Source organism: Monodon monoceros, unplaced genomic scaffold, assembly GCF_005190385.1.
Source record: "Monodon monoceros isolate NGI ecotype Baffin Bay Population unplaced genomic scaffold, NGI_Narwhal_1 Super_Scaffold_6, whole genome shotgun sequence".
Lineage (NCBI taxonomy): Eukaryota > Metazoa > Chordata > Mammalia > Artiodactyla > Monodontidae > Monodon > Monodon monoceros.
The window spans coordinates 83806720-83831374 of NW_021703783.1; the positions used below are offsets into that span (position 1 = coordinate 83806720).

At 38.6% G+C, this 24655-nt stretch overlaps 1 protein-coding gene across 1 annotated transcript in view; it reads right to left on the minus strand.

Annotated features, from left to right (window-relative positions):
• Window positions 1–2951: 2951 nt before the first annotated feature.
• ALDH1L2 (aldehyde dehydrogenase 1 family member L2) overlaps window positions 2952–24655 on the minus strand; it is a 44192-nt gene continuing 22488 nt past the window's right edge. Inside the window, exons 13-22 of the mRNA XM_029206380.1 lie at window positions 22660–22730; window positions 22478–22583; window positions 16588–16675; window positions 16015–16108; window positions 14757–14856; window positions 13662–13760; window positions 11033–11198; window positions 9473–9578; window positions 6761–6960; window positions 2952–4730 (exon numbers count right to left, since the gene is read on the minus strand). Coding sequence (XP_029062213.1) covers window positions 4675–4730; window positions 6761–6960; window positions 9473–9578; window positions 11033–11198; window positions 13662–13760; window positions 14757–14856; window positions 16015–16108; window positions 16588–16675; window positions 22478–22583; window positions 22660–22730 — 1086 coding nt within the window. The 3' untranslated portion in view covers window positions 2952–4674. The remainder of the gene's footprint in view (window positions 4731–6760; window positions 6961–9472; window positions 9579–11032; window positions 11199–13661; window positions 13761–14756; window positions 14857–16014; window positions 16109–16587; window positions 16676–22477; window positions 22584–22659; window positions 22731–24655) is intronic.

A 24655-nucleotide genomic window follows, 5' to 3' on the forward strand; every position in this document is an offset into this window, starting at 1 on the left:
CGGTGCTCCGCAACAAGAGAGAAGCCACTGCAGTGAGAAGCCCGCGCGCACCACAACAAAGAGTAACCCCAGCTCACCGCAACTAGAGAAAGCCCGCACGCAGCAACGAAGACCGAATGCAGCCAAAAATAAATTAATTAAATTTTTTTAAAAAAGAATAATGCACAGTGGTGGCAAAACTTTGGAGAAACTGTTGGTAAGATTACAGATTGCTATATCCTTTTAATCAGATTCCACCTCTAGGAATTTATTCTAATTAAGCAAATAACAGTTCACAAATTTCTATCTAAGATTGACTGTGACATTTAAAATAGCAGACAGCAAATACAAATGTCCAACAGTAGAGAACAAGTTGAATTAAAGCCACTGAACATATGCAGAGGTATGTTTATTGACATAGAAAGATGCTTACATATTGTTAATTGAAAAAAGCAGGTAAAGTTATGTACAGTATTATACTAGTTCTAAAAAAAGTGTATTCATAGAAAAAATCTGGAACATCTCAAATATCTGTGGTTATTTGTGGAGAGTTTATGGTTGAATCTTACCTTCCCATTTTATTATTTTTACAAAATTAGGTATTAATCATTTTAAAAATCCGCTTGGGTGTTATTTGCATAATAGGTATAATAATAATAATCCACCCTATCCATCATGTTTCATGTCTGATAATCTACTTATAGCCCAGGTTTCCCTTGATAGCTTCTATTGTCTTAGAAGGGAGGTATGGGGGAACCAGTTTAGTTCCTTGTCCTGTCTAGTCATTTCCACAAAAGCTCTTGCAGCTAATGTTCACTCTGCTTAGCTTTTTACTTTGACAAATGTTTAACATTTGCCTGCTATTCATTACTGAGGGCCTGATTCAGGCATCGGCAGTAACAGCATCTTAGCTTGGTTAAGACTACCAGCTTCATTGCTTGAGTGCCTGTTCTGCCACTGAATAGCTGTGTGATCTGGGCAGGTTTCTTAACCTCTTTCATTTGAAAGCAAATATTTATTGAGCTCCTCCTATGTGTTAGACACTGGAGATACGTCCTTGAACGAAGCAGCACCTGTTCACGAAGCTTACATTCTAATGGGAAGAAATCGATGATAATAACTATGCCAGGTGGTGGTAAGTGCTACAACAATAATGCAGGAGAAGGAGACTAAAGAATGAGGACAGATGAGGTGTGAATATGGGGATCTATGTGCTATCTTAGGAAGAGTGGTCAGCAAATGGATCTCTACTAAGATGATGTTTGAGCAGAGACTTGGAGGAAGTAAGGCAGCCACCAGCTGGGGGTGGTGTGTGGGGAAAGAGTTTCAGGAAGAGGCAGTGGTGTGCTGGCGCTGGCCCACACTTGTTCTAATTACCCACATCTCATCCCAACTCTGCATTCAGTGAAGTCAAGTTGGTAGCTTGAAATCAGCCTTCGTGAGAGCATCTGTACACAGAAATCAGCAAATGCTACAAATCAGAGTTTTCTTTTCCTCTCAGAGAGCCACTTGTTAAATATCTACCAGCACACCACTAAGAAGAAAGAGCAGTAAGTGCAAAGGCCCTGAGGTAGGAGTGTGCTTGATCAGTTGGAGGAACATCAAGGCAGCCAGGGTGGCTAAAGAGAATGAGAGGGTAGTTGATAGGAGATGAAGTTAGAGGTAGCTGGGAACAGAATTGATAGGACTTTGCACAGTAAGTACACTGGACTTTATTCTAAGTGAAATGGGGGCCATTAGAAGGTTTTGAGCAGAGGAGTGACACCATCTGACTCAAGCTTTGAAGAGAGTCACACAGGGAGGAATTGGGAAGGCCAGTCAAGAGACTGGCGATAACCTCTTGGTAGTGGTGGAGCCAGGAAAAAGAGCACCTTGATTTATTCATCTTTTCAGATGTTGTGAAGATTAAGTTGGCTTAGCATAGTGACTAGTGCACAGCAGCCCCTCAATAAATGATAGCTGTTGTTATTGACAGATGCCAATCCTGGGGGTGGGGGAGGGGTGCTCATATCTAATTAGGAAGACCAGTAATTCCAGCACCAAGTGGTAAGTACTATGTTCCAGACAAGTGAGAGGATAGAGAGACACTTACAAGCAAGTTGGGGGATAGGAGAGGCCAGGGAGGGTGTATTTCAGTAAAAGGCTAGGGGGGTGGGTGGGTGCTGGGGGCTGCTTTAGCAAAGGCATCAGGAAGTGGACTTGGAAGGAAAACAGAACTTTTAAAAGTGTCTACACCTCCCCAACTCCCCGGTTCGGGGGACAGATCACAGCTTTCTCCTTTAGATTAGCAAAATAATCAGTGATCTGAAGAAATGGTGATAAATTAATTACTCAGTGTGTTAATTAAATCACCTAGTAGGCTGTGCATTGTTACGTTCCAATTCAAATTCACTGGTAATTTTTTAAATTCCATGGAGCCTTTGATTCTGGTCAGCAGTCGGATATAAAAACTCAAGCCGCTGAGAACTTTAGAACTCGCTATGGGAAAAGGGAGTTCTTAATCTGGAGGTCAAGCATGGGTTTTAGGAGGTCTGTGAATCTCTTGAAGTTATTTGCAGAACTAGGTGTGTACGTGTGAGTTTGGGACAGAGGAGATCTATAGCTTTTATCAGATTCTCAAAGAGGTTTATGGCCCAAAAACTATTAAAAGCACTGCTAGTGAGAGTAATATTAGAGGGTAAAAGTCATTCTAGAAGAAATGGCCAGGTTTTTGTTTGCCATTTCATCTATCATTAAAATATCTGGTAAAGTGATACTTTAAATCACATGAAATCAGTTAAAACACTGCATTTAAAAAGTGGTTCCTTTCTATTAAGAACATTGTCATTTTATTCAAATATGAACTGTCAGTTTGAACCCAGCTGGGTCCACATTTAGAATTTCACCTGTGCCGAGCTCTGAATGAGCTGTGGTACAATAAAAAATGCTTACAGGCAAAATTTGCTCTGTTGATCATCCAGGATCATCTCTGATATTATTCCTATTGAATGTTTTCTGCCCCTGATTTTTGTTATTGTTGTTTATTGATTACTGATTCCGTACATTCTTCTGACGTTAAGCTGCCAAGTTTCCGAAGTAACAACTAATCCCTAAGGGCTTCTTCAAAGCCAATGAGATAGAGATGTTTACTGAAATTTTACTTTAAAAGGAGGATTCATGGAAATTAATTGCTCTGACCACCTGCCAAAGACTCTTCAATTCGGGATCTCACCTTCTTCTAGTCATACATGGATGGTTAGAATCTACCCACCTACTCTTGTCTGACAATGAGCAATTACGTGAGTACTACATGGGTTGTAATAATTCCTCTTTCTTGAGCGCAGAGAATGGTCCAGACACCTTGTTGAGTGCGTTATGTATATTATCCCACCGGATCCTTACAACACCTAATGAGATGGGGACTTTATCCCTGTGTTATAGATGCCAAATCTGGGCTTTGAGATATTAGGTAACTAATTTGCCCAAGATCACCCAGCTAGTGGGCGGCAGAACCAATTGGTAGGAGAATGGGAAACCAAATGTCCTAGAAGGACGAATGAGCTGTAGAGAGAAAAGCACCCTTTTCCTTGTACCATTTTTCACTACATGGTATTTTCCAGTGCTGCTGTATCAGGTGCTGGGTCAGACAATGGAGGAGAAAAGCAGCATAGGAATTGATGACTACTGGAAAGGGTTGTAGGGAAATTAATTCATTGAACTAATATATCTCACTATATTTTTAAAATAGTGATGGGGAAAGCACTTAACTTTTATTGAGTATTTGAGGATTTACCACAAACAAAGCCCAGTGCAAGGTGCTGTACTAAGATTATTGCATTGAATCCTCATAATAAGGCTTCCGAGGGAGGCACTACTGTCCCCATTTTACATATAAGGAGACTGAGGCTCTGAGAAGTTGCATAAGTTTCCCAAAGTCACATAGTAAGATGGTATGATATGAACCAAGATAAGCCTCCAAAAGCTATTTACTTTATAATACATCATACTGTAAAATCCACTTTAAAAGCTATTGACTAGAATTTAAACTATTTGGGGCCAAAGATCATGTCATTAAATTTTGTATACTCCTCAGGACATAATATAGTACCTCGTACTTGGTAGGTACTCAAGAACTGTTTCTGGATTGGTCACTCATCACAGTGGGTTGAAAAATAGAACATCAAAGGCACAAAGATGTATCTTATTTCCAGAAGGAAAAAAAAAAAAAAAAAAGAACTTCCTTCACATTCCTTAGAGGATATACTGTTTCTTGAGAGCAAAATTACATAAAATCTTTTTAACAACCCTATATGCCTGGTTCAGAGGTTAAAACCTGTACATATTATACAAGGGCTCCTAACAATGCACTTTCTGTATTATAACTGCATGATATTGACATCTGCAAGATGAACAACCATGACTAGGTTAGTCTTGGTGGGGAACAAAAAAAGCAGCTTGATATTTTAGAAATATGTGTGGTATATGACATAGTCAAAACCCAACAACTACACATCATTTTAAGGTATAAAAGGGGTATTAGAAAATACTCAGGAACACGTGTAAATGCTTAGACACGTGGCCCGACCCTCTTTGTGGTCCTTGTGGTTTTTTTCAGCTGGTGGCTGACACCTCCTTCCTCAGCACAGCCCGGCTTCTTCGGTGTGGAGAGCTGCGGAGCGGTGCTGTCTGAGAGGGGTTCCTGATGACGGCACTGCTCTAATATTCCAGCGTCACGGTCTTGGTTTTGAGGTACTCGTTTAGAGCTTCCTCACCTGGGGAAGAGAAAAGCAGCTGATGGACCACGTTCACAGGTGGGTGTGATGTTGCCAGATCTTGGACACAGGTGCAGGCATATCAGTCACTAAGCGAATAGAATGGGGCTGAGGCAGTGCTTCTCACACTTTAAATTTCATGTGAATCACCTGCAGATCTTGTGACACTGTAGATTCTGATCGGATTAAGTCCGGCAGAGGCCCCAAGGTTATATGTTTCTAACCACTCCCCGATGATGCTGAGGCTTGTGGTGCACAGTTTGACGAGCGAGGGTTTAGACCAGCTACCAGGTCTCCTAAGGACCAGAGTGTTGGCTTATCACTTTCTACCCCAAACCCTTCCTTTATTTCCCAGCTTGATGACAAATCTCCATGTCTATTCCTTGCCCGTTCAGGCTGAACAGAAGTGATCAGGATACTGTCCTTCTGATTACATTAAATGAAGCAGAATAGAGCAAAGAAAGTTTGAGATCATTTGGTCTCATCTTGTTTTAAAGTTAAGGGAAAGGCAGTTTTCCTGACTTACATAGTATGTTAGAGACACAGGGGCATATCCAGGAAAAAATAAATAGGTCTGCCTTTCTGCTTCTATTCTGTTCCTATTTTGAGCTACCACAATCATTGATTTCTACAACAGTTAAAGGGCATGAATACCACAGGTGAAATTAAAGAGTATATGATTCTGGAAGTTGAGCTAAACCCAGGCGTCTTAATGTTAAATTAGAATCACCTTAGGGAGCTTTTAAAATTCCTGATCCCAGGTCATACCCCAGACCAATTAGATCAGCATCTTTCCTTTTTTTTTTAAAGCTCCCAGGTGATTCTAATCCAATGTGCACCTGGGAACCATTGGGCTGAGGGAGTTTCAAATTAGGAGAGGAAGAAACTGTTAGACAAAGTCTACTGTTTTATAATAAAACAGACGTGAAGTGTGTCGATCATTCTCTATCAAAAGACAAGTGGAACACTGTTGTCTCACTTTATAAAAATAATTTCCCTAAGAAAATCTCCCCATGTGTTTTGGATCCAGGGATGAAAGCCAGATTGAAGACATGAAAAAAAAAAAAAAAGACTTTACCTTCAACTCAATGGAATTTAAAACGAGAGCCACTTTTATTGTTGCAAATACACTGCCAAAAGTCTTCAGGAAAGAGAAAATGTAAAAATACCCCAAATTAACCCAATTTATGTTAGCAGACTGTAATTGCAGTAAATCACAAGCATTTCAATTTTTGAAACAACCTGCCAGACTGACTATGGGGCGTGAGAACATGGGCTGCATAGCCAACTGTCTGGCTTTGCATTCTTTTTCCCAGTGGCTGTCTGGCTGACTTTGGGCAAGTTACCCCAAATCTCTGAGCCCCATTTTTCCCGTCTGTAAAATAAAGATAATAATAGCACCTACACTCCCATGGCTATTGTGAGGACTGCTCGTGCTATTACAGGTAGAGTATCAGAATAGGGCCTGGTACATATTTAGTGTTCAAAGTAAGCTGTAACTGGAAATGTGATAGTGTTACTGCCCACGGTGAATTACATTTTGGGCTCTCTGCAGACTCTCAATCAGAGCTCCCAGATGCCCAGAAAACTCTGCCAGTTTCAATGTTGTCTCTGAAAGACTGCCAGGTGGCTCAGAGACAGGATTTATTCTTGGGGCTAGCTGGTTATTGCCTTCTACCCATTTTCCTTTCTTGGTTCCACTTGGTCCCATGACGTCTAAACCAAGTTCATGCTGAATGTCAGGTTAAAAAAAAAAACAAACCTAACATATTTTAGCTAAAAGATATTGTCAGGGTTTTCTTTTCAACACGAATCTTCTTTTTTAAAAGGAAACACTTTTCCACACAATTTGAGTACTTTTCTATATTTACGTTATGTTCAATAAAAATGTTTAACTTTGAAAAAAATGAGTACCCTTGAAAGCCCAGATGCAACTGCCATGTAGGAAATGCCCTTTAAAGCAATACAAGAGTGTTGCATGAAGCAGGCTGTTCTGTGATGTGCAGTAGAAAGGTAAGGCATAGTCATACCTAAGTCTTTTCCAAAGCCAGACTGCTTAACTCCACCAAAAGGGGCTGCCACATCCGTCTTGTTGTAGGTGTTAATAAAAACAGTTCCTGCCTCTAGCTTTTCACTCACATACATAGCTTTATTTATGTCTCTCGTAAAAACCCCTGAGGCCAAGCCGTACTCTGTATTATTTGCTCGCTGCAATACTCCATCGATGTCCCTGCAAGATGTTTTTAGGAAGAGATAAAACCTCATTAAATGCAAAAGCAAAACACTTTCATTTTCTGTTCTAATGTTTTTCCCCTCCGTGCTAGAAACAGGAAAACATTACTGCCAATGTGCTTACATTTTTATAAATGAAATATTCCAGGCTTACACCAAAAGAAACTCCCAATGAAATATTACAACTCTAGTATTATATTTTTCACATATATCGTGAAACACCTTTTAAAATCTGAAGTCATCTTTTCAGCCTTCTTCATTGCTTCTCCTTCATGATTACCCCATTTGTTTTCCTCTCCCTTGAGCTCCATTTACAGACATATTCTCAGAGCACCCGCAGTGTCCCTCCATCTATTCAGATTTTACATGCACATTTCAAGGCTCATTCACTCGATGCCTCACCCTGAAGCCTTCCCAGATCCCACCAGTGCCACTGTTTAGGCAGGTAGTGTAGTGGCCCGGGTGAGAAGGCTCCACAGCCAGACTGCCTGGGTGACCTTGGGTGAATCATTTCATCTCCCCTGCTTTTGTTTATTCTTGTGAAAAAATGGAAATAATAATAATAGCACCTGTCTTCTTGTCATGAGGATTAAATGAGCTAATAGTGTCTGAAGCACAGGAAATGCTCAATGAAAGTTAGCTATAATAGGGGTAGCACATATTCCTCCAATTCAGTATTTTGGTTTACCTTTTCGTGTATTTGGTGTTCACCCTCCAACTAGACTGGAACCTCCCTGAGGGCAGGGATAACATCTTGCTTTTCTGTATACTAGGGTGTTGCACCATCAAGTGAGAGTGAATGCAATTAATATGCCAATCCAATAAAAGGGTAGTAAAATCATCCCTTAAACGGGTCTGGTGACTTCCCTGCCTTTTGACTCAGTATGTGTACACACCAAGTAAGTGCAGATGTGAACCTGCTCTTCTCTCAGTTGGGTCCAGTTCCAACATGCCTGCCATAGTGTGAGTATCTCATCTTTATGAGTGTCATACTAATGTTAAAAAAATGCATGAACTACAACATGGCCAGCAAATGTAAGCCAAGATTTTATCTGGGGCTCCGGCAAAGAAACACGATTTCTTTTCCAAAACTGGAGCAAAAATTAGTTGTGCTGAATTCTTTGAGAGATAGCATAGGCTTCAATGTGGTGTCTTCCCAAGGGATTTTCAAAGGTAATCTTGACTATACACAATCTTCAACTCTCATGAGAAATGTGGAATCTAACTCGGAAAGGACTGAGGCTCTGCTAAAACTCTCACACTTGATGCACTGCACCTGATTGCACTGCGAATACTTATAGCCTGGACTAAGGCCGAAAGACGGCTGTATGCCATTGCCCATTGAGGACTACTGAGACGACGTAGCTTCACAGCACACCTTGCCCACTTTTAGAATAATGAGCGTGATGACTGCAGTGTCACCAACAGCGAACACTTGACTTATTTAACACTTAGAATGACCCGAAAAGGTAGATACTATTAATAACCCAACTTCACAAATAGATAAACTGCACAAATAGAGAAACTTAATAGAGGAATTAAGTGGCCCAAGCCCACAGAGGTCGTCAGTGCAGACTCTACCTACTACACTTCCCACCTAGGCCCTCTGGGGTTAATCGCCCGTCTCCTTGTCTGTCTCCCCTATTAGATGGTGACCTCCTTGAGGACAGGAACTGTGACTTATCTAGGCTTACATCCCCTAAAACTCGCTTCTAATATCTGCATATTTAACACAAGGACCATCCTATGGGGGAACTTATAATAAGGAAAAGAGGGTAACAGGGCATCCTTGGATCAGTATGTCAAAAGGTTACTCACTACAGCTTAGTGTCCCCAAAGGTCTCTCACAGTATGTCTGTTCAAGACCAAGAAGTCCTTCTGAACTCTGTATTCTGTTTTCTCATTGGTTAAAGCAAAACTAAAGCCAGAATTCTGAAGAATTGTGTGCAGTATACCATGAGAGTCTATTGTGTTAAATATTCTGATATGAGCTCAGTTACCATACGGCCCTCTTTGATATGCTAAACACTGAGCATATCAAAGTTTCAGGCACCATAACAAACCAGTATGTCATTCACGGTTGATTATATGGTGATTGTGGACATTTCTACAAGGAGTTGAGTATTAGGCTTTTGGGGGCATGATCCCCTATGGAGAAAACTTTCTTTGGGAAAATCAGATTTCATAGATGCTGCCTTCCCTAGAAATGTAAATGCGAAAACCAGTTCTGTTATTCTCAGTTACTGACCTTATTCCAGAGACATTTCAAATGCTGACTGTACAGAAACTAAAACTTAGCGAACATCCCATAATGTCAGCCATTAATTTAAGCTAAGGAGCAAAAATGTATTACAATCTACATTGGTTAGCATTCTCTTCTAATTATTAAGACAATTATTCTTATGGTAGAAAATTATATGTTCATTGATTTTATGCTCTGTACATAGCACAATGACAGAAAAAAGAGAAGTATCTAGGCAATCTGGTCAAATTATGCCTGAGGAACATACCCATTTTGGAATTTAGAAATGACCATAATAGGCCCGAAGGATTCCTCTTTGGCAAGATACATGTGGTCTTCCACATCTGTGAAGACAGTAGGTTCCATAAAAAAGCCTATTTGAAAAACAGAAGAAAATAACATCAATTAAAGGGTAATTTTCAATTAGTGGTTCTCTCGTTTAATTACATTATAAATATTTTTCTTCCATTATGGGTCAGTAAAACCAAGAAGACTTTCATTTTCCTATTTCGTGTTAGCATTCCTAGGTTATTATATTTTTAATGTCCTTATTATAAAACTTTCAAACATATGTAAAAGTAGAGAAAATAGTATAATGAATAGTAAAATAAATCTTTATGCATATTTTGCCATATTTGATTCTTTTTTTTCTTGCTGAAATAGTTTAAAGCAAATTCCAGAGATTACAATTTATACTCCACAAGTATTTCGGTACAAACCTGTAAAAAACAAGGACATTTTATTACACACCACAATACATTATCACACCTAACAAAATTAACGCCAATTCCTTATTCATAGTTTATATTTCAATTCCTTTTTTTAAGTTCCAATTTTTTAATTGAGATGCAATGACATATAACATATTAGTTTCAGGTGTACACCATAGTGATTCGATACTTGTATTCAATTTCTGATTTCTGGAAAATATCTTTTTATAGTTGACTTGTTTGATTCAGAATTCAAATAAGTTCCACACTGCATTCGGTTGTTAGATAGCTTAAGGGTCCATTAACTCTAGAATATTTCTCCCCTTTACCCTACCCCTTATTTTTCATGCCATTGACTTGTTAAACAGACTGGTTCAGTTGTCCTGCAGAATATTTTATGCATTTCAGATATGTCATTGCTTCCTTGGGATGATATTTAATTTGTTCCTCTAACCCCTGTATTTCTTGTAAATGGAAAATATGACCTAAAGGCATGATTAGATTCATGGTTAAACATTTTTGGCAAGAATACTTCATAGACGATGCTGTGTTACACACTGGATCCCACAGGGGGCACATCATAACCAGCTGTCCTGCTGGTGCTCAATCTACCTACAACAGTAAAACATGAGGTTTTCCAGTTGTTGTTCGTTTGTTTTTCTCTCCTTTTGGGTATCATGACATTGAGCCATTCACATACTTCTGTAACAAGTACTACCTTAGACAACAGGAATGAATCCTTCCCAGGCTAATCTGGCTAAGATTAAATCTCACATTGCCAGGAATGAAAATCACCAGTGCCTGAATAACACCGTATCCATTACACTTGTTTACTTACGCTGCTAAGGGCCTGTCACATCCATTTTATTTGATTTTAACGGCCTCGTAAAGCAGGATATGCACATTTCATCACATTTTACAACTGAGGCTCAGAAGAACTGTTGTTGAAGGTGTCACAGCTTATAAGTGGCCAAGCAGGATCTAGAAAGTAATTCTTCTTATCATAACGTAAATGACACTACTTTTGAGGCAAGATGGTGCTGCAACGGAAACTGTTACCATTTATTCCAACTTAAGAAGCCAGGCCCCCAGCGCACCTCCTATGGAGGCGGTCTTACCTGGCCTTTGGACTTGTCTTCCTCCGTACACCAAGGTGGCCCCCTCTTTCACTCCGGCTTCACAGTACTGCAGGAGCTTTTCCAGATGGGCCTTATGATTTTGGGGTCCATGATCAGTAGATCTGTCAAGTGGATCACCAATTTTCATCTTTTTAATTTCTTCCACCTGTATGTCACCCAGTTCACAAAACACAATTGACTGTTAATAATAAGAATGGATACCCTTGACCGAGTTTCTACTGTGTGATAGGTGTTGTACTGGCTGTTCAAAGATGTGTCCTCATTTAGTCTTCAGTAGCACTGGAGGTAGATATTTATTATTTCCATCTTATATGAGGAAACCGAGGATCAGAAAGGCTAAGTGACTCGCCCAAGGGCACACAGCCACTAAATACTGTAGAGTTTTCTTGCCTTGAAAGTCCAAGCTTGTAACCACTGAGTTTTAAAATTATCCCGAATGTTAATTCATTAAAATAGCAAACCTGATGTTCTGGAATTTTTGTTAATACAGCATACCTACACTCTTCGTGGCAAACTAATTTCTAAAATGGCCACATTGTTGTCTTTTTCCTTTCCCCAAATGTGGCAGACTGCCCTTGTGAAATTCTCACAGTACAGCCACACCAGAGGATATACTAGAATGTTCCAATGAAAAACCATCTTTATCAAAGAATGTTCATCACTGATATGTGCTCCTTGGTTATCTTAATCGATTTCTCTGTTTCCTGATGTTAAGTCCAATTCTACTAAGGAGAAAGAAAGGGAGTTACCATGACCCCACAGGGCCATGAATTTGAGTTTAGGTCTGGCAATAATCCCTCAGTAAGTGCTCAAGAAATACCTGCTGAATGAACAAATGAATACTGTTCATATGTGTGCAAAACATGTTTGTTGATGGACTGATACAGCAAATCCTTGACATTTCTGGTCTCAGCATTTTAAATTTCAACAAGTTGTTGTGAAAGCCCATGACGTGTAGTGCTGTACCTTGCATTTTACTAAGGCACAAAACTGAATTATGGGGACGTTCATGAGGCAGCCACTGCCCTCCATCTGCCTCTCCATATGACTTCCTTGTTTTCCACTCTCATGAGGAAAGATGCCTTTGCTTCTTGCGGGGTGGGATGGGGGAATTGGATCTGAAGGAAAAAAGGCTGGGTGCTGGTTTTTTAAATAGAAACAAATTCGTGATTACTATTACCATAATAATGATAGAGTGTAGTATGTTTTTTTTTAATTAATTTTATTTTTGGCTGCGTTGGGTCTTCGTTGCTGTGCACGGGCTTTCTCTAGTTGCGGCGAGCGGGTGCTACTCTTGGCTGCGGTGTGCGGGCTTCTCATTGCAGTGGCTTCTCCTGTTGCGGAGCACAGGCTCTAGGTGCGCAGGCTTCAGTAGTTGTGGCACGCGGGCTCAGTAGTTGTGGCTCACAGGCTCTAGAGCGCAGGCTCAGTAGTTGTGGTGCACGGGTTTAGCTGTTCCCCGGCATGTGGGATCTTCCTGGACAAGGGCTCAAACCCGTGTCCCCTGCATTGGTAGGCAGATTCTTAACCACTGAGCCACTGTGGAAGTCCCTGTGTAGTATGTTTAGAGTTCATTTTAGCCACAGAATTCATCTTAATAGTTCTATGAATGACGTTTAGTCTCATATTTATGGAATCATGCCCAACTACAGGGAGTATGTATGTATGTATGTATATATATATCTATCTATCTATCTTAGTGGAGGAAATTATATACTATCATTTAACTGTAAATTCAGGATTTGTAAGAATCTAGTGGTATATCTCTCATAGCCAATTTAGGGATTTATAATAATCTAGGAGTGTATCTTCTACAAATATCAAGGATCTAATATACTATAAATGCAGAGCAAGGTATAGGTAGTAATAGCTCTTAAGTATACCTTATCAAATTTTCTAATATAGACCCATAACTTTTTACTATGAAAAATTATAGGGACTTCCCTGGTGGCTCAGTGGTTAAGAATCCACCTGCCAATGCAGGGGACACGGGTTCGAGCCCTGGTCCAGGAAGATCCCCCATGCTGCGGAGCAACTGAGCCCATGCACCACAACTGCTGAGCCTTCGCTCTAGAGCCTGTGAGCCACAACTACTGAGCCCGTGTGCCACAACTACTGAAGCCTGCGCACCTAGAGCCTGTGCTCCGCAACAAGAGAAGCCACCACAGTGTGAAGCCTGCGCACCACAACAAAGAGTAGCCCCTGCTCACTGCAACTACAGAAAGCCCACGAGCAGCAACAAAGACCCAATGCAGCCAAAAATAAATAAATAAAATTTTTTTAAAAAGAAAAATTATAAACATATAAAAGTAGGTAAATAATATAATGAAACTCCACGTACCCATCAGTCAGCTTCCACAACTGCCAACTCATGACCAATTTATTCCCCCACTTCCTTCCTTCCTTTTTGGATTATTTTGAAGCAAAGTCCAGATATCATAATCTAATCTGTAAATATGTCAGAAACTACTTCTAAAAGATAAGGATTGTGTTCTTTTAAAAAAATATAACCATAGCACTATCATAACTATCATTAATAATCCCAGAAGTACTTTTAAAGTAAAGGCAATTTCTATACAAATCACAGAGCAAATTTGAAGATGCTTACCACTCTTGTCACAAATTCATCATGGATGGATTCTTCCACAAACAACCGACCAGCTGCAATACAGTTCTCTCCTTTGTTGAAAAATACTGCTCCCATGCCCTTCAGCAGCAAAAGAGAAAATACTGTTATTGCTTGGGAAGTCAAGATTGTCATAAAATTGCACACACTGAGAATTAGATGTTATTGGAAGACAGCAGACAACACAGAGAAGACAGAGAAAAACACAAGCCCTTGGCCAACGTAGTGTTGCTTGGAGGTTCTTGGTTTTGATATTTTTAGGAATTTTGCTTCTCCTTTCCCCCTTTTGGTCCATGAGTACTTAAAAAAAAATGTACATAACATGAAGGACATAGTGATAAAAACAGATTTTGTGTTATAAGAAAATTTAGATTATTCTATACATTTAAATGTAATATTTCTATACCAAATTTTGCTTTTAAAAATCTCTACATCAGTTTAAATAAATCATGAATGTTTATAAATCTCTACATCAGTTTTAAAAACCTGGCCTCCAAGTTTCAAAAACACGTTTAATTATGACATTATTTTTTTAAATTAAGTGCCCTGAGCAGTCCCAAATCTAAACATAAAGAGAATGGTTTCTGTTTATGATTAGATAGAACCAAGCGTTGGGCTTCCCTGGTGGCGCAGTGGTTGAGAATCTGCCTGCCAATGCTGGGGACATGGGTTCGAGCCCTGGTCCGGGAAGATCCCACATGCCGTGGAGCAACTAGGCCCGTGCACCACAACTACTGAGCCTGTGCTATAGAGCCTGCGAGCCACAACTACTGAGCCCGCACACCACAGCTACTGAAGCCCACACACCTAGAGCCTGTGCTCTGCAACAAGAGAAGCCACCACAATGAGAAGCCCGCACACCACAACGAAAGTAGCGCTCACCGCAACTAGAGAAAGCCCATGTGCAGCAACGAAGACTCATCGCAGCCAAAAATAAAATCAATTAACTAATTAAGTAAAAAAAAACAAACAAAAAAAACCCCCCAACCAAGCGTCATTCTAAGGTTCCTGATGAGAAGGAGGTAGAATGTGTTTCCGAAGTGGGCACCTAGTTAGGTGGACTTGACCTACTCTTACCATTCGTACGGCCTTGTCAAGTTCACAGTCACTGAATATTATAAGTGGGGATTTGCCACCAAGTTCAAGGGAAACTTTCTTCAAGTTGCTCATAGCACAGCTAGAGAAAAATAAAGGGAATATGAGCATTTAGTTTGTCTATCAGTTTCTCTCTCTGTTTCTTCAACCATAAATTACTACTTAGCATGGGAAATATAACTGAGCCTCAGAAATATTAAGAAAGTTATTCAAAGACAAAACATGAATGGTAGAATGGTGATAACAGTTGAAGCTGGGTGATGAGCACGCAGGAGTTCATTACACTATTCTGTAAGCTTTGTGAATATTAGAGATCTTTTGTAATAGAAACGGGTTTCTTTTTAAATTCTGTGGTCAAATGATTAGAGATTATCATATGTAAATTCAGATTCTTTAGGTGTAAGAATTTTGGTTACATAAAGGCCTGGCAAAGAACTTAACCTTTAACCAGATTACTGGCACATCGGGGGAAAAAAATCAATTTTTAGAAGTATACTGTTTATTTCTCCCTGTTTGCAAAAGTATTGTTATTTGAAGTGTTTTAAAAATACTCTTAAAAATTCAGAAAGAAGGAAAAAAATCACAGAATTCCACTCCATGGCTCAAAGGCAACTTTTTTTTTTTTTTTTTTATTTTACAATTTTGATATACTTGTTTCTGGTCTGTACCCAAGCACAGCCTTTGTCTTATTTAACATAGTTAGGATTACCCAATATATACAATTTTATACCTTATTTTTCTTTCTATTTACCGTTTAACACTCCAGTGTTATTAAAAATTCTACGTGACTGCACAGTATTCCATTATGTTAACAAACTTTAACCACTGACATATTTTGGACATTTAGATGGCTTGCATTTTTTTGAACCAATGTTACCGCTTTTTAGGAATTAATTTTATAAATAATCCAGATTTGATTTGTCTTTTATATGTCTTTTCAATTTCTTACTTATGCTCCAAAACCAATTTGGGCTACAGCTTTAGTACTGAAAATGTTTTGTGCTTAATGATTGTTAAAGCTATCAGAACTTTCAGTACAACTCTGGTTTTGGTGACTCTGGGCTTTACACTTTGGAAAGTATTTTATTGTATTCAAACATTTCAATACCCTGTGGTAAGATTTCTCTTCTAAATTCGATGTTATTTTTCTCCCTCCAAAAGCACCTTATTTAAAGCAAAAACAAAGCCAAAGACCTGGTTTTACAGGATTTTTAGCAAATCAACATACTAAAACCAATACCTCTTCATGATCTGTTTGCCAATCAGAGTGGAACCAGTGAAACCGAGTTTCCGGATATCAGGATGTTCAGAAAGGCGCTGTCCTGCTATGCCACCTGTGGAATTACGGAATAAAACAAAGATTAAAACATTATCGAGTTCTTATGGTAAAGGTGGCTTTGAATTCATTGAAGTAGATTTCTAAGCTCTCATTTAAATCTCAGTTTTACATTTTCTATACTAATAACAAAGTGACAAAAATCTGAATAATATCCTCCATGCAACTGTCAGTACCCCAAAGATGGGTATGCCTTGATTTTTTAATCTTCCAAAGCCATTTTTAAACGTTGAAATGGGCCACCGTAGGGTGTGGTTTTACAATGTTGTACAATTTCCACCCCTCCCACCCCACTCATCTGCCACTGTATTTCCACTTTCAGATTTCAGCACATGGTAAGTGTGTTTATTCTTAACTGTTCGGTAAACTGTATTTAGTTTTAATATAGTTATAAGTCAGGACAAAACACCAGTGGAAAAACTCAGCTACCCTTGAACCATTCATTAGTTACAGCAAAGTGGGTCCTTGTTGGCTTACCTGAGCCTGGAATGATGTTGATCACCCCCTTTGGAAAGCCTGCTTTAACAGAGAGCTCTGCAAACTTCAAAGCAGTCAAGGGCGTGACCTGAGCAGAAGCAGACAGCAATTACTTACTTCAGATTCTGTCCTGTCCTTTAGATCAGCACCCAGCTTTCCTGCTATGGCCGTACCAGAGTTCATTTTATTTTTTCTTTTATTGTGACTTAATTTCTGACTTACAGCAAAGTTGCAAAAAATAGTACAAACAATTCCTATGTATCCATCACCCAGATTACTCAAATGTTAACATTTTACTACGTTTGCTTTATCCTCTTTCTCTCTCCCAATGTTTTTGAACTGTTTAAAGAAGTAAAATTTGATGTGTCCCCTTACTTCTAAATACTTTTGTGTACGTTTCTTAAAAACAAAGGATTCTTTTACATAACCACAATACAATCACCAAAATCAGGAAATGAACAACCGCTAGAATACCTAATTTACACTCCTTTTTCAGTTTTCACCAATGGTCCCAATAATGTGCTTTATAGAAAAAGAAAATCCAAGATCATGCATTGCATTTAGTTACCACGTCTATAGTTTCCCTTCCTCTGAAAGAGGTTCTGAGTTTTCTTTTATATTTCATTACACTGACGTTTTCGATAAAAACAGACCAGTTATTTTGTACAATGTCCTTTTGTCTGGATTTGCTGTTTCCATGTGATTAGATTCAGGTTATGCACTTTTGGCAAGAACACCACAGGAGTGATGCTGAATTCTCCTCAGTGCATCATATCAAGAGGAACATGCTGTTGAATAGTCCCAATGTTGGAAAGGTTAACTTTGATCCTTTGGTAAAGGTGACCTGCCAGGTTTTATCACTGTAAGTTACTGTAAAAAGAAAGGGAGCTACTTTGAGACTTTACTCTTTGTAGTTAATAAATATTTTTTAGGGAGCTACTTTGAGGCTATTTAAATATTCAGTTACTCCTCAAATTTCCACTAGTTTTAGTATCCACTGATGATTCCTGCCTGAATCAATCATTATTATGATGGTTGCTAAGTGGTGATTTTCTAATTCCATCATTCCTTCTACATATATTCATTAGTTGGCTTTCCACTATAAGAGCTTTCCTTTCTGTTTAATCAATTAACATCAGTGTGAACTCATGGATTCTTACTTTATTCAAATGGTTATAATCTTTTACTACTGTTACTTTTTTTGAGGTTCAAATTGTTCCAGCTTTGGCTGATGGATCCTGTGTGGATCCTCTGCCTTTCTGACATGTCCCGATCATTCTTTGAGCATTTCCTTGCTTTTTGGCCCAACAAGATGTTCCAGGCACACCTTGTATTTTCCCTGTTCCAACCATTTTTTCAAGAGGCCCAGGTTTCTTTTAGTGCAGAATAGTATTTTAAAACTGTGATATAATGGGAAATATATATTTGGTCTTTGTCTCTGGGTCCTGGCCCAGAGTTCCTAAAACCTTGGAATCTCAAGTGAAAAATGCCTTCCATATGTTAATGAAGTGGCTGGTAGCTGGGAGCCCCTTAGGTAGCTTCAGGATGGGTTTTTGTAGCCAGAAAGATCAGGCCATGGTTAGAGAGTTGGAACTTTCAGCCCCAAACCAGGGGAGAGGGACTGAAGTTTGAGTTCAATCACCGACAGCCAATGATTTAATCTGTCGTACCTATGAAATGAAATTTCCATAAAGACCTCTCAGCAGTGGGTTGAGGGCTCATTCTATCCTTCTTTCTGTTCATATCTGTAACTCTCTTCAACAGTGAAAAGCATAGCTCCCAATATCCACAATATATTTACTTGTTTGCTTAATCCTAAAATGTACAGAAAGTAATTTGAGAATTATTAAGCCATGTCCCTGTGAAAAAGAAGCCTACTAACTTCAATACTTATTTTCAGTGTTTTTGCCTCTAGTCTGAGGACATGGAGTGCAAGTGTCATTCACAAGTTACTTGGGTGAGTGCTTCCTCACTCCCTTCGGCGTGGTGATGTTGTTCATTTGAAATTTGGCTTGACTGATTTTTTTTTGTATTCGATTTTGGCCTCATCTACGTTGATTGTGTTTCTTTTCTTTTTTTGTTCATTTGCTGTCTTGTTGAGTATGGGAAACATGCTTCCCAAAGTGAGGACTATACAAAAGCACATTCAGAGAAGTGTCGTTCTCCCGGCCAACCACCTCCCACCCCCAGTCCTTTCCACCACATCCTGCCCAAGTCTTGTAGTTAATCAACCTAATTAGTCTCCGGTTTATCCCTCGTATGTTTCTTTTTGCTCAAATGAAAACATACTTATTTTCCCTTTCTTTTTACAAAAAAATTGGTATAGTTATGGATCTCATTTTAAAGATCTATTACAGCAATGCATATCTCAGAAGCAAGATGAAAGTCATATTTTTACACCCTTAAAAAGCAATGCTGATCAAGTCTTAAATTAGTACTCGGTTAGCTTGGTCTCAAAAAATGGAATGGGCAAAAATTGAGCTGTGAATAGAAAATAGTAGAGCTATTTTGTTTTGTATATTTTAACGGAAGAAGATGTGAAATAAATCAAACATAACTAACATTTATTATGTGGCTGGATAATGGTACTCTCACCCTGTCTGAATGAAAGTCAGATGGTCACTGGTCACAGAGGTACGTGTGGTATCCTAGGAAAGAATAGGAGCTCACAAGGCCAAGGGAAAAACAGTGGTTTCCTCACTTGCTCCTGTGCTTTCAGAATATTTCCGTGTGTTGACGTTTACAGGCCAGGTTCCATGGGTTCATAGACTATGTTGTTGTTTTAAGTAATGCAAACTTCATAAAATGATCAAGTGACTTAAAAAGAATCTACATAGAAACTGCATAATAAATAATACTAATAGAGCAAATACAAGTAACAACAAGAAAAAAGCAGGGTTAACATTTTTCCTCCTTCTAGTAACAGGTCCATGACAATAACATTGTGAGGTTTAAAAAAAAATGACAATCTAGTTAGACTTGACAAGAAATTTCAAATGCCCAAATATTTGAAATTGTCAAGAAGATATTTCAAATAGTGGATTTATACCTACTATAGTTAAAGACAATCCTAGACCAAAGTGTATATTATTATGCCTTAGTATGAAGTCATCATGATTAGAAAGACTTTTTAAAAAACTATCCTAAATTAGTGATAAGATTTTTAAAGTAAGAATAAAAAGATTTTATGCCATTAATAAATAAAATAAAACAAACTGTTTCATCTTTATCTCATCCCTTTTCACTTTATTGATTTTCTTCCATTCGGCTAACCAACTGGAATATAGGTTTATATTATGGCAGGATTATAGGTTTAAATGATATATGCGAAAGCATTTAGCAGTGTTCTGGGCACGAGTAGGTCATTATTAAATATTAGATTAAAAAAGGTGTTAGAGCCTGACAGACCTGGACCAGTTCAGACCATGGGAATCTGTACTTCTTACTGGTAAAGGGAGGAAAGCCAAGTGATTCAGCCCTCCTGCCATTTGCACAGGGCCTTAATACTATCAATGGTTTCATATCATAATAAAAAGATATCTCCCACATAACAATGGCAACTTTGGGTCTTTCATTCTCAGGATTAAAATTATCATTAATCATTAAACTATCAGTTTTAAATTGCAGATAGAGTTAGACTGTAATTTCCACAGGAACAGAAATTTTATGTCTTTGTCAATGATAATATGCCTGGCAAACAGTGGGCACTCAATACATGTTTGTAAATTTTGAACATTCTATGTAATCACTAGGGTTTTCCAATGCTTAGCACTCTCTTTGGATGCCATATAGTGGTTCTCAACCCTGACTGTACCTTAGAAACTAATGTGAAGATTTTAAGTAATACTGATGCCTGGCCTCTGACCCAGACCAATTAAATGAGAATCTCTGCCAATGGGGCCCAGATATCAGTATTTTTAAAAGAGAACTCCAGATGATTCTAATGTGCAGCCAGGATTGAGCACCACTGGGCTAGGTTATCTGCCTTCTCTCTTCACTTTACTAGCTTCTTGCTGTTTAATGAGTGTTGCTGCTTGGGAGAAACAGCACTCATACAGGATGCTGGCGAACTGTTCCATTCCCATGGAAGGATGAGCCAGCAGCTATCACACAAACACATGTATCTTTTAACTAAGTGATTCTGCTATTAGGAACATACCACCCTATAAAGATAATTGCACATGTGCATGATGCCACATTTAAAAGGTTATTAACTGCAACATAGTTTATAACAGCAAAAAGATGGGAAAATCTCAATATCTATGAATTAGGTATTGGTTAAATAAAATATTGTTTATCTACACACTGGAAACTGTTTTAAAAAAAGAAGTTTTGGGGACTTCCCTGGTGGTCCAGAGGGTTAGACTCCGAGCTCCCAATGCAGGGGGCCCGGGTTCGATCTGTATTTGGGGAACTAGATCCTGCACGCATGCAGCAACTAAGAGTCCGCATGCCGCAACTAAAAGATCCCGCATGCCGCCACTAAGACCTGGCATGGCATAAATTAAATAAATACATACATACATATTTTAAAATTTTTAAAAATTAAAGAAAAAGTGCTTAACACAGCATGTGGCACATACTAAGTGCTCAATAAATATTTTTTTAAAAAAGTTATTTTTCCCCCTTTGGTAGTATGTATAGAATGTTATTTTATTTTATTTTAATTTTGTATTGTATTATGGTTAGAACACTTAACATGACATCTACCCTCTTAAATTGTTAAGTGTATAATACAGTATAGTTAACTACAGGCAAAATGATGTGTAGCAGATTTCTAGAACTTACTCATCTTGCATAATTGAAACTTTATGCCTGTTGATTAGCAATTTCCCATTTCCCCTTCTCCTCCTGTGTGATTTTTAATTGGTTAAAAAATTTTTTAAAATTATTTATTTATTTAATTAAAAAAATATGTTTGTATACACAGAGAATATTTCTGGAATACCTAAGAAACTAATAAATAACAATAACATTGGTGGCCTCTGGGAGGTAAATTGGTGGGCTGGGGGAATAAGATGGAGACTTTTCACTACCTACCTCTTGGTATCTTTTGAATTAAAAAAATTTTTGAATGTATACCTGTTTTTTTTACTGAAATTGTTTCTAATGAGGAAAACAAGATGGCTGTGGTCACATGACTATGTAGTTATGACAAATGAAATTGTATTTTTTTTTAATCCTAAAAGAAGAAATAAAAGAATAGTTAATAAGTAGCAAACTGTAAACTCTTCTTGAACAGAGACCAAGTTTTCTCCACAACTTGGGTACCTCACGATGTCTACCACTGTGCACTGTCCAGAGTAAATGCTCAGCCAGGTGTTAAGTTGGCTACCATATTTTTTTCTTGAAAAGCTACTGTAGCATTAAAAAGATGTTTTTGAGAACTCTATCATCTGAATTATTTTTTAAATTATTTCCTCATTTTCCACATGTATATATTTCCACACAGCTGCCACAATTATATACATTCTTTTGCATGCTTGTCCCTCATCTTGCATAACTTTACAATATTTTTGATAATGAAAATTTGAAGGCCTGCAAAAAACTTTTTCTTTTGATATGTCGTAGCTACTCTAAATCACTACTGGGCATGTGGCATTTTGCAAGAATTGAATTGGTTTGTAGAAATTTAATGGATTTCACTGACATACACTATGCCTGCTTCCACTGTCATGGAAGTTCTAAATTTTGGAATCCCCATAGGATACACTGGGTAGCTATTAAAAATGAATATTTACTAATATGAAAAGATGCCCATGATATATGAAATGATGTTGTGATATATGATCCCATTTTTGCTTAAAGACATAATATTTGTAAATGTACGTCTCTGGTTTTAAGTCAACAGGAGGGGAGGAGATGCTGTACCTTGCCCTGCACGTCTTACCTGCGCTGGCTTGAGCACTAAGGTGTTGCCTGCTGCCAAGCACGCGGCGCTCTTCCACGCCAGCATCATCAGCGGGTAGTTCCAGGGGATGATAATAGCACAGACACTGCCGGGGAAGAAAGAGACATCCTCAGTCCTCTCGAACTAACACAAGTCACTCAGAAGCGCTCTCCTTGTCTTACCCAAGTGGCTCCTTCCTGGTGAAGGTCAGATTGCGATTTGGACGGGCCTGGTTGATGGGAATTGTAGAACCCTAAAGAATGAAAAAGGTTGATACTATTTTACTAATTTCAGTGGGTAAACTTAACGAATCCATTTTCTGTCTGCCTCTCTTGCTTTTTCTTAGCTGATATTAAAAAAGCAGTGCTCAATTGATGAGAAATACATCTACACCTAAAAAGGAACTGCTATGTCTTTCTCAAAAGAACTGAGACACAGGAGAAAAAAAACATAGTTCTAATTTAATCGCCTCCATTCCCAATTTCTTGGCATGGCAGAGAATGTTAACTGCCTGAGCAATATCCATTCTCCCCTCGGTTCTTAGTAACAGAAACCCTATATTAATAATGGGAATGGCAACGTGCCCAGATAAACTACTACGTTCCCCAGTTTCCACAGCAGATAGCGATGGCCAATGGAAGACGTAAGCACAAAGCACTGAAAGGGGAACACTCTTTAAAGTAGGCTGACTCAGCTTGGAAAATGCTCTTTTACTCTCCCCCTCACTCTCACTCTTTCCTTCTTCCTTCTCAGAATGTTGCTAAAAAGGCTGGCACTGCAGTGGTTATCATGAGACCAAGAAGCAGCCATGAGGGTAGAGATCGTATGGTATAAGGACGCCCTGGCAAAGAAAGAGCAGGAATCTTTATCCCACACACTGGACTTGAGTGCCTGCCTTTGGACTCTTGAAAGTGAGATAAAAACAAACTTCTTAGTTGGGTTTTCTATTATACGCAGCCAAATTTGATCCCAACTGATTCATGACAGTAGTCTTTTAACTGAAGCTATACATCTGTTTTGCCACATAAAATATTATTGCTGTTACTAATACAAGTAAGTGTACAGTCTCTTATCTGAAACCCTTGGGGCCAGGTGTGTTTTGCGATTCAGAATTTTTTGACTTTAGAAGCATAATATAATGTATATACCTTATACAATGTTATTATATCTATAACCTCCAATAAGGTCTGGGGAAGCCCCCCATAATCAAGCATATTAATATTTATTCAGTGAAATATATGAATAGTCACTCTAAGTGATACGAATAGAGATTATAGACTCATCTTGGTTCAGGTCAGGTTTTGGCGCCAAATGAGTCTGAACCAATCAAACAAATCAATTTTCAGGTTTCACAGCAATTTGGATTTCATAATTGAGGATGAAGGATGGACTTGAACTGCTCTTACTAAATACTGATATATGTATGATTTTGTGGCTGAACAATAATAAAAACGACATTTATGTGCAAGACCTACTATGGTGCAGACTTTAATCCTGTAGTATATAAACACTTGTTTCTAATCCTCATAACATAACTTGCAAGGTATGGATTATTGTGACCATTTTACAGACGAGGAAAGTAAGGCACAGAGAGGTAAATAACTTTAACAACAATAGCTGGTAAGTGTCAAAGCTGAGGCTTGGAACCAGTTCTCTCTGACTCTATATTAATGGTGCTGGCGGCAATGTGCCCAGATAAAGTATTATGTTTCCCAGTCTCCTTAGCAGAGACAGCCAGTGGGAGATGTAAGCACAAGGTGTAGGAGGATCGGAATGCTTTTTAAAGTCCTTTACCTTTCTCCCTCTTCGCCACTTCCTCCTTGCTGCTGGGAATGTGGCTGTGATGGCTGGTGCTTCAGTGGTTACCATGAGTCTATGAGTGGCATGCATTCTTTTGTTTGCTGCAAGCCCTATTTCCCTTCTGTATCCCAATACCAAAGCCATGTATAGTTGCCATTTATCATCACACATGTAATATTTATTTTCTTGTAGAAAAAAGGAAATGGAAATTTTTATTGAACTCATGTCTTTAAAATCTTGTTCTTATAACCAGTCTGCATAGCCCATCTATGTTAGCTCTCTGACCTCTATAGGTATTTGAGTTTTCAATTCCTCCATGATACCAGGCTTCTCTCTATATGCCAACAAGACTGTTAGATGCTCTCAAGAGCATTAGAT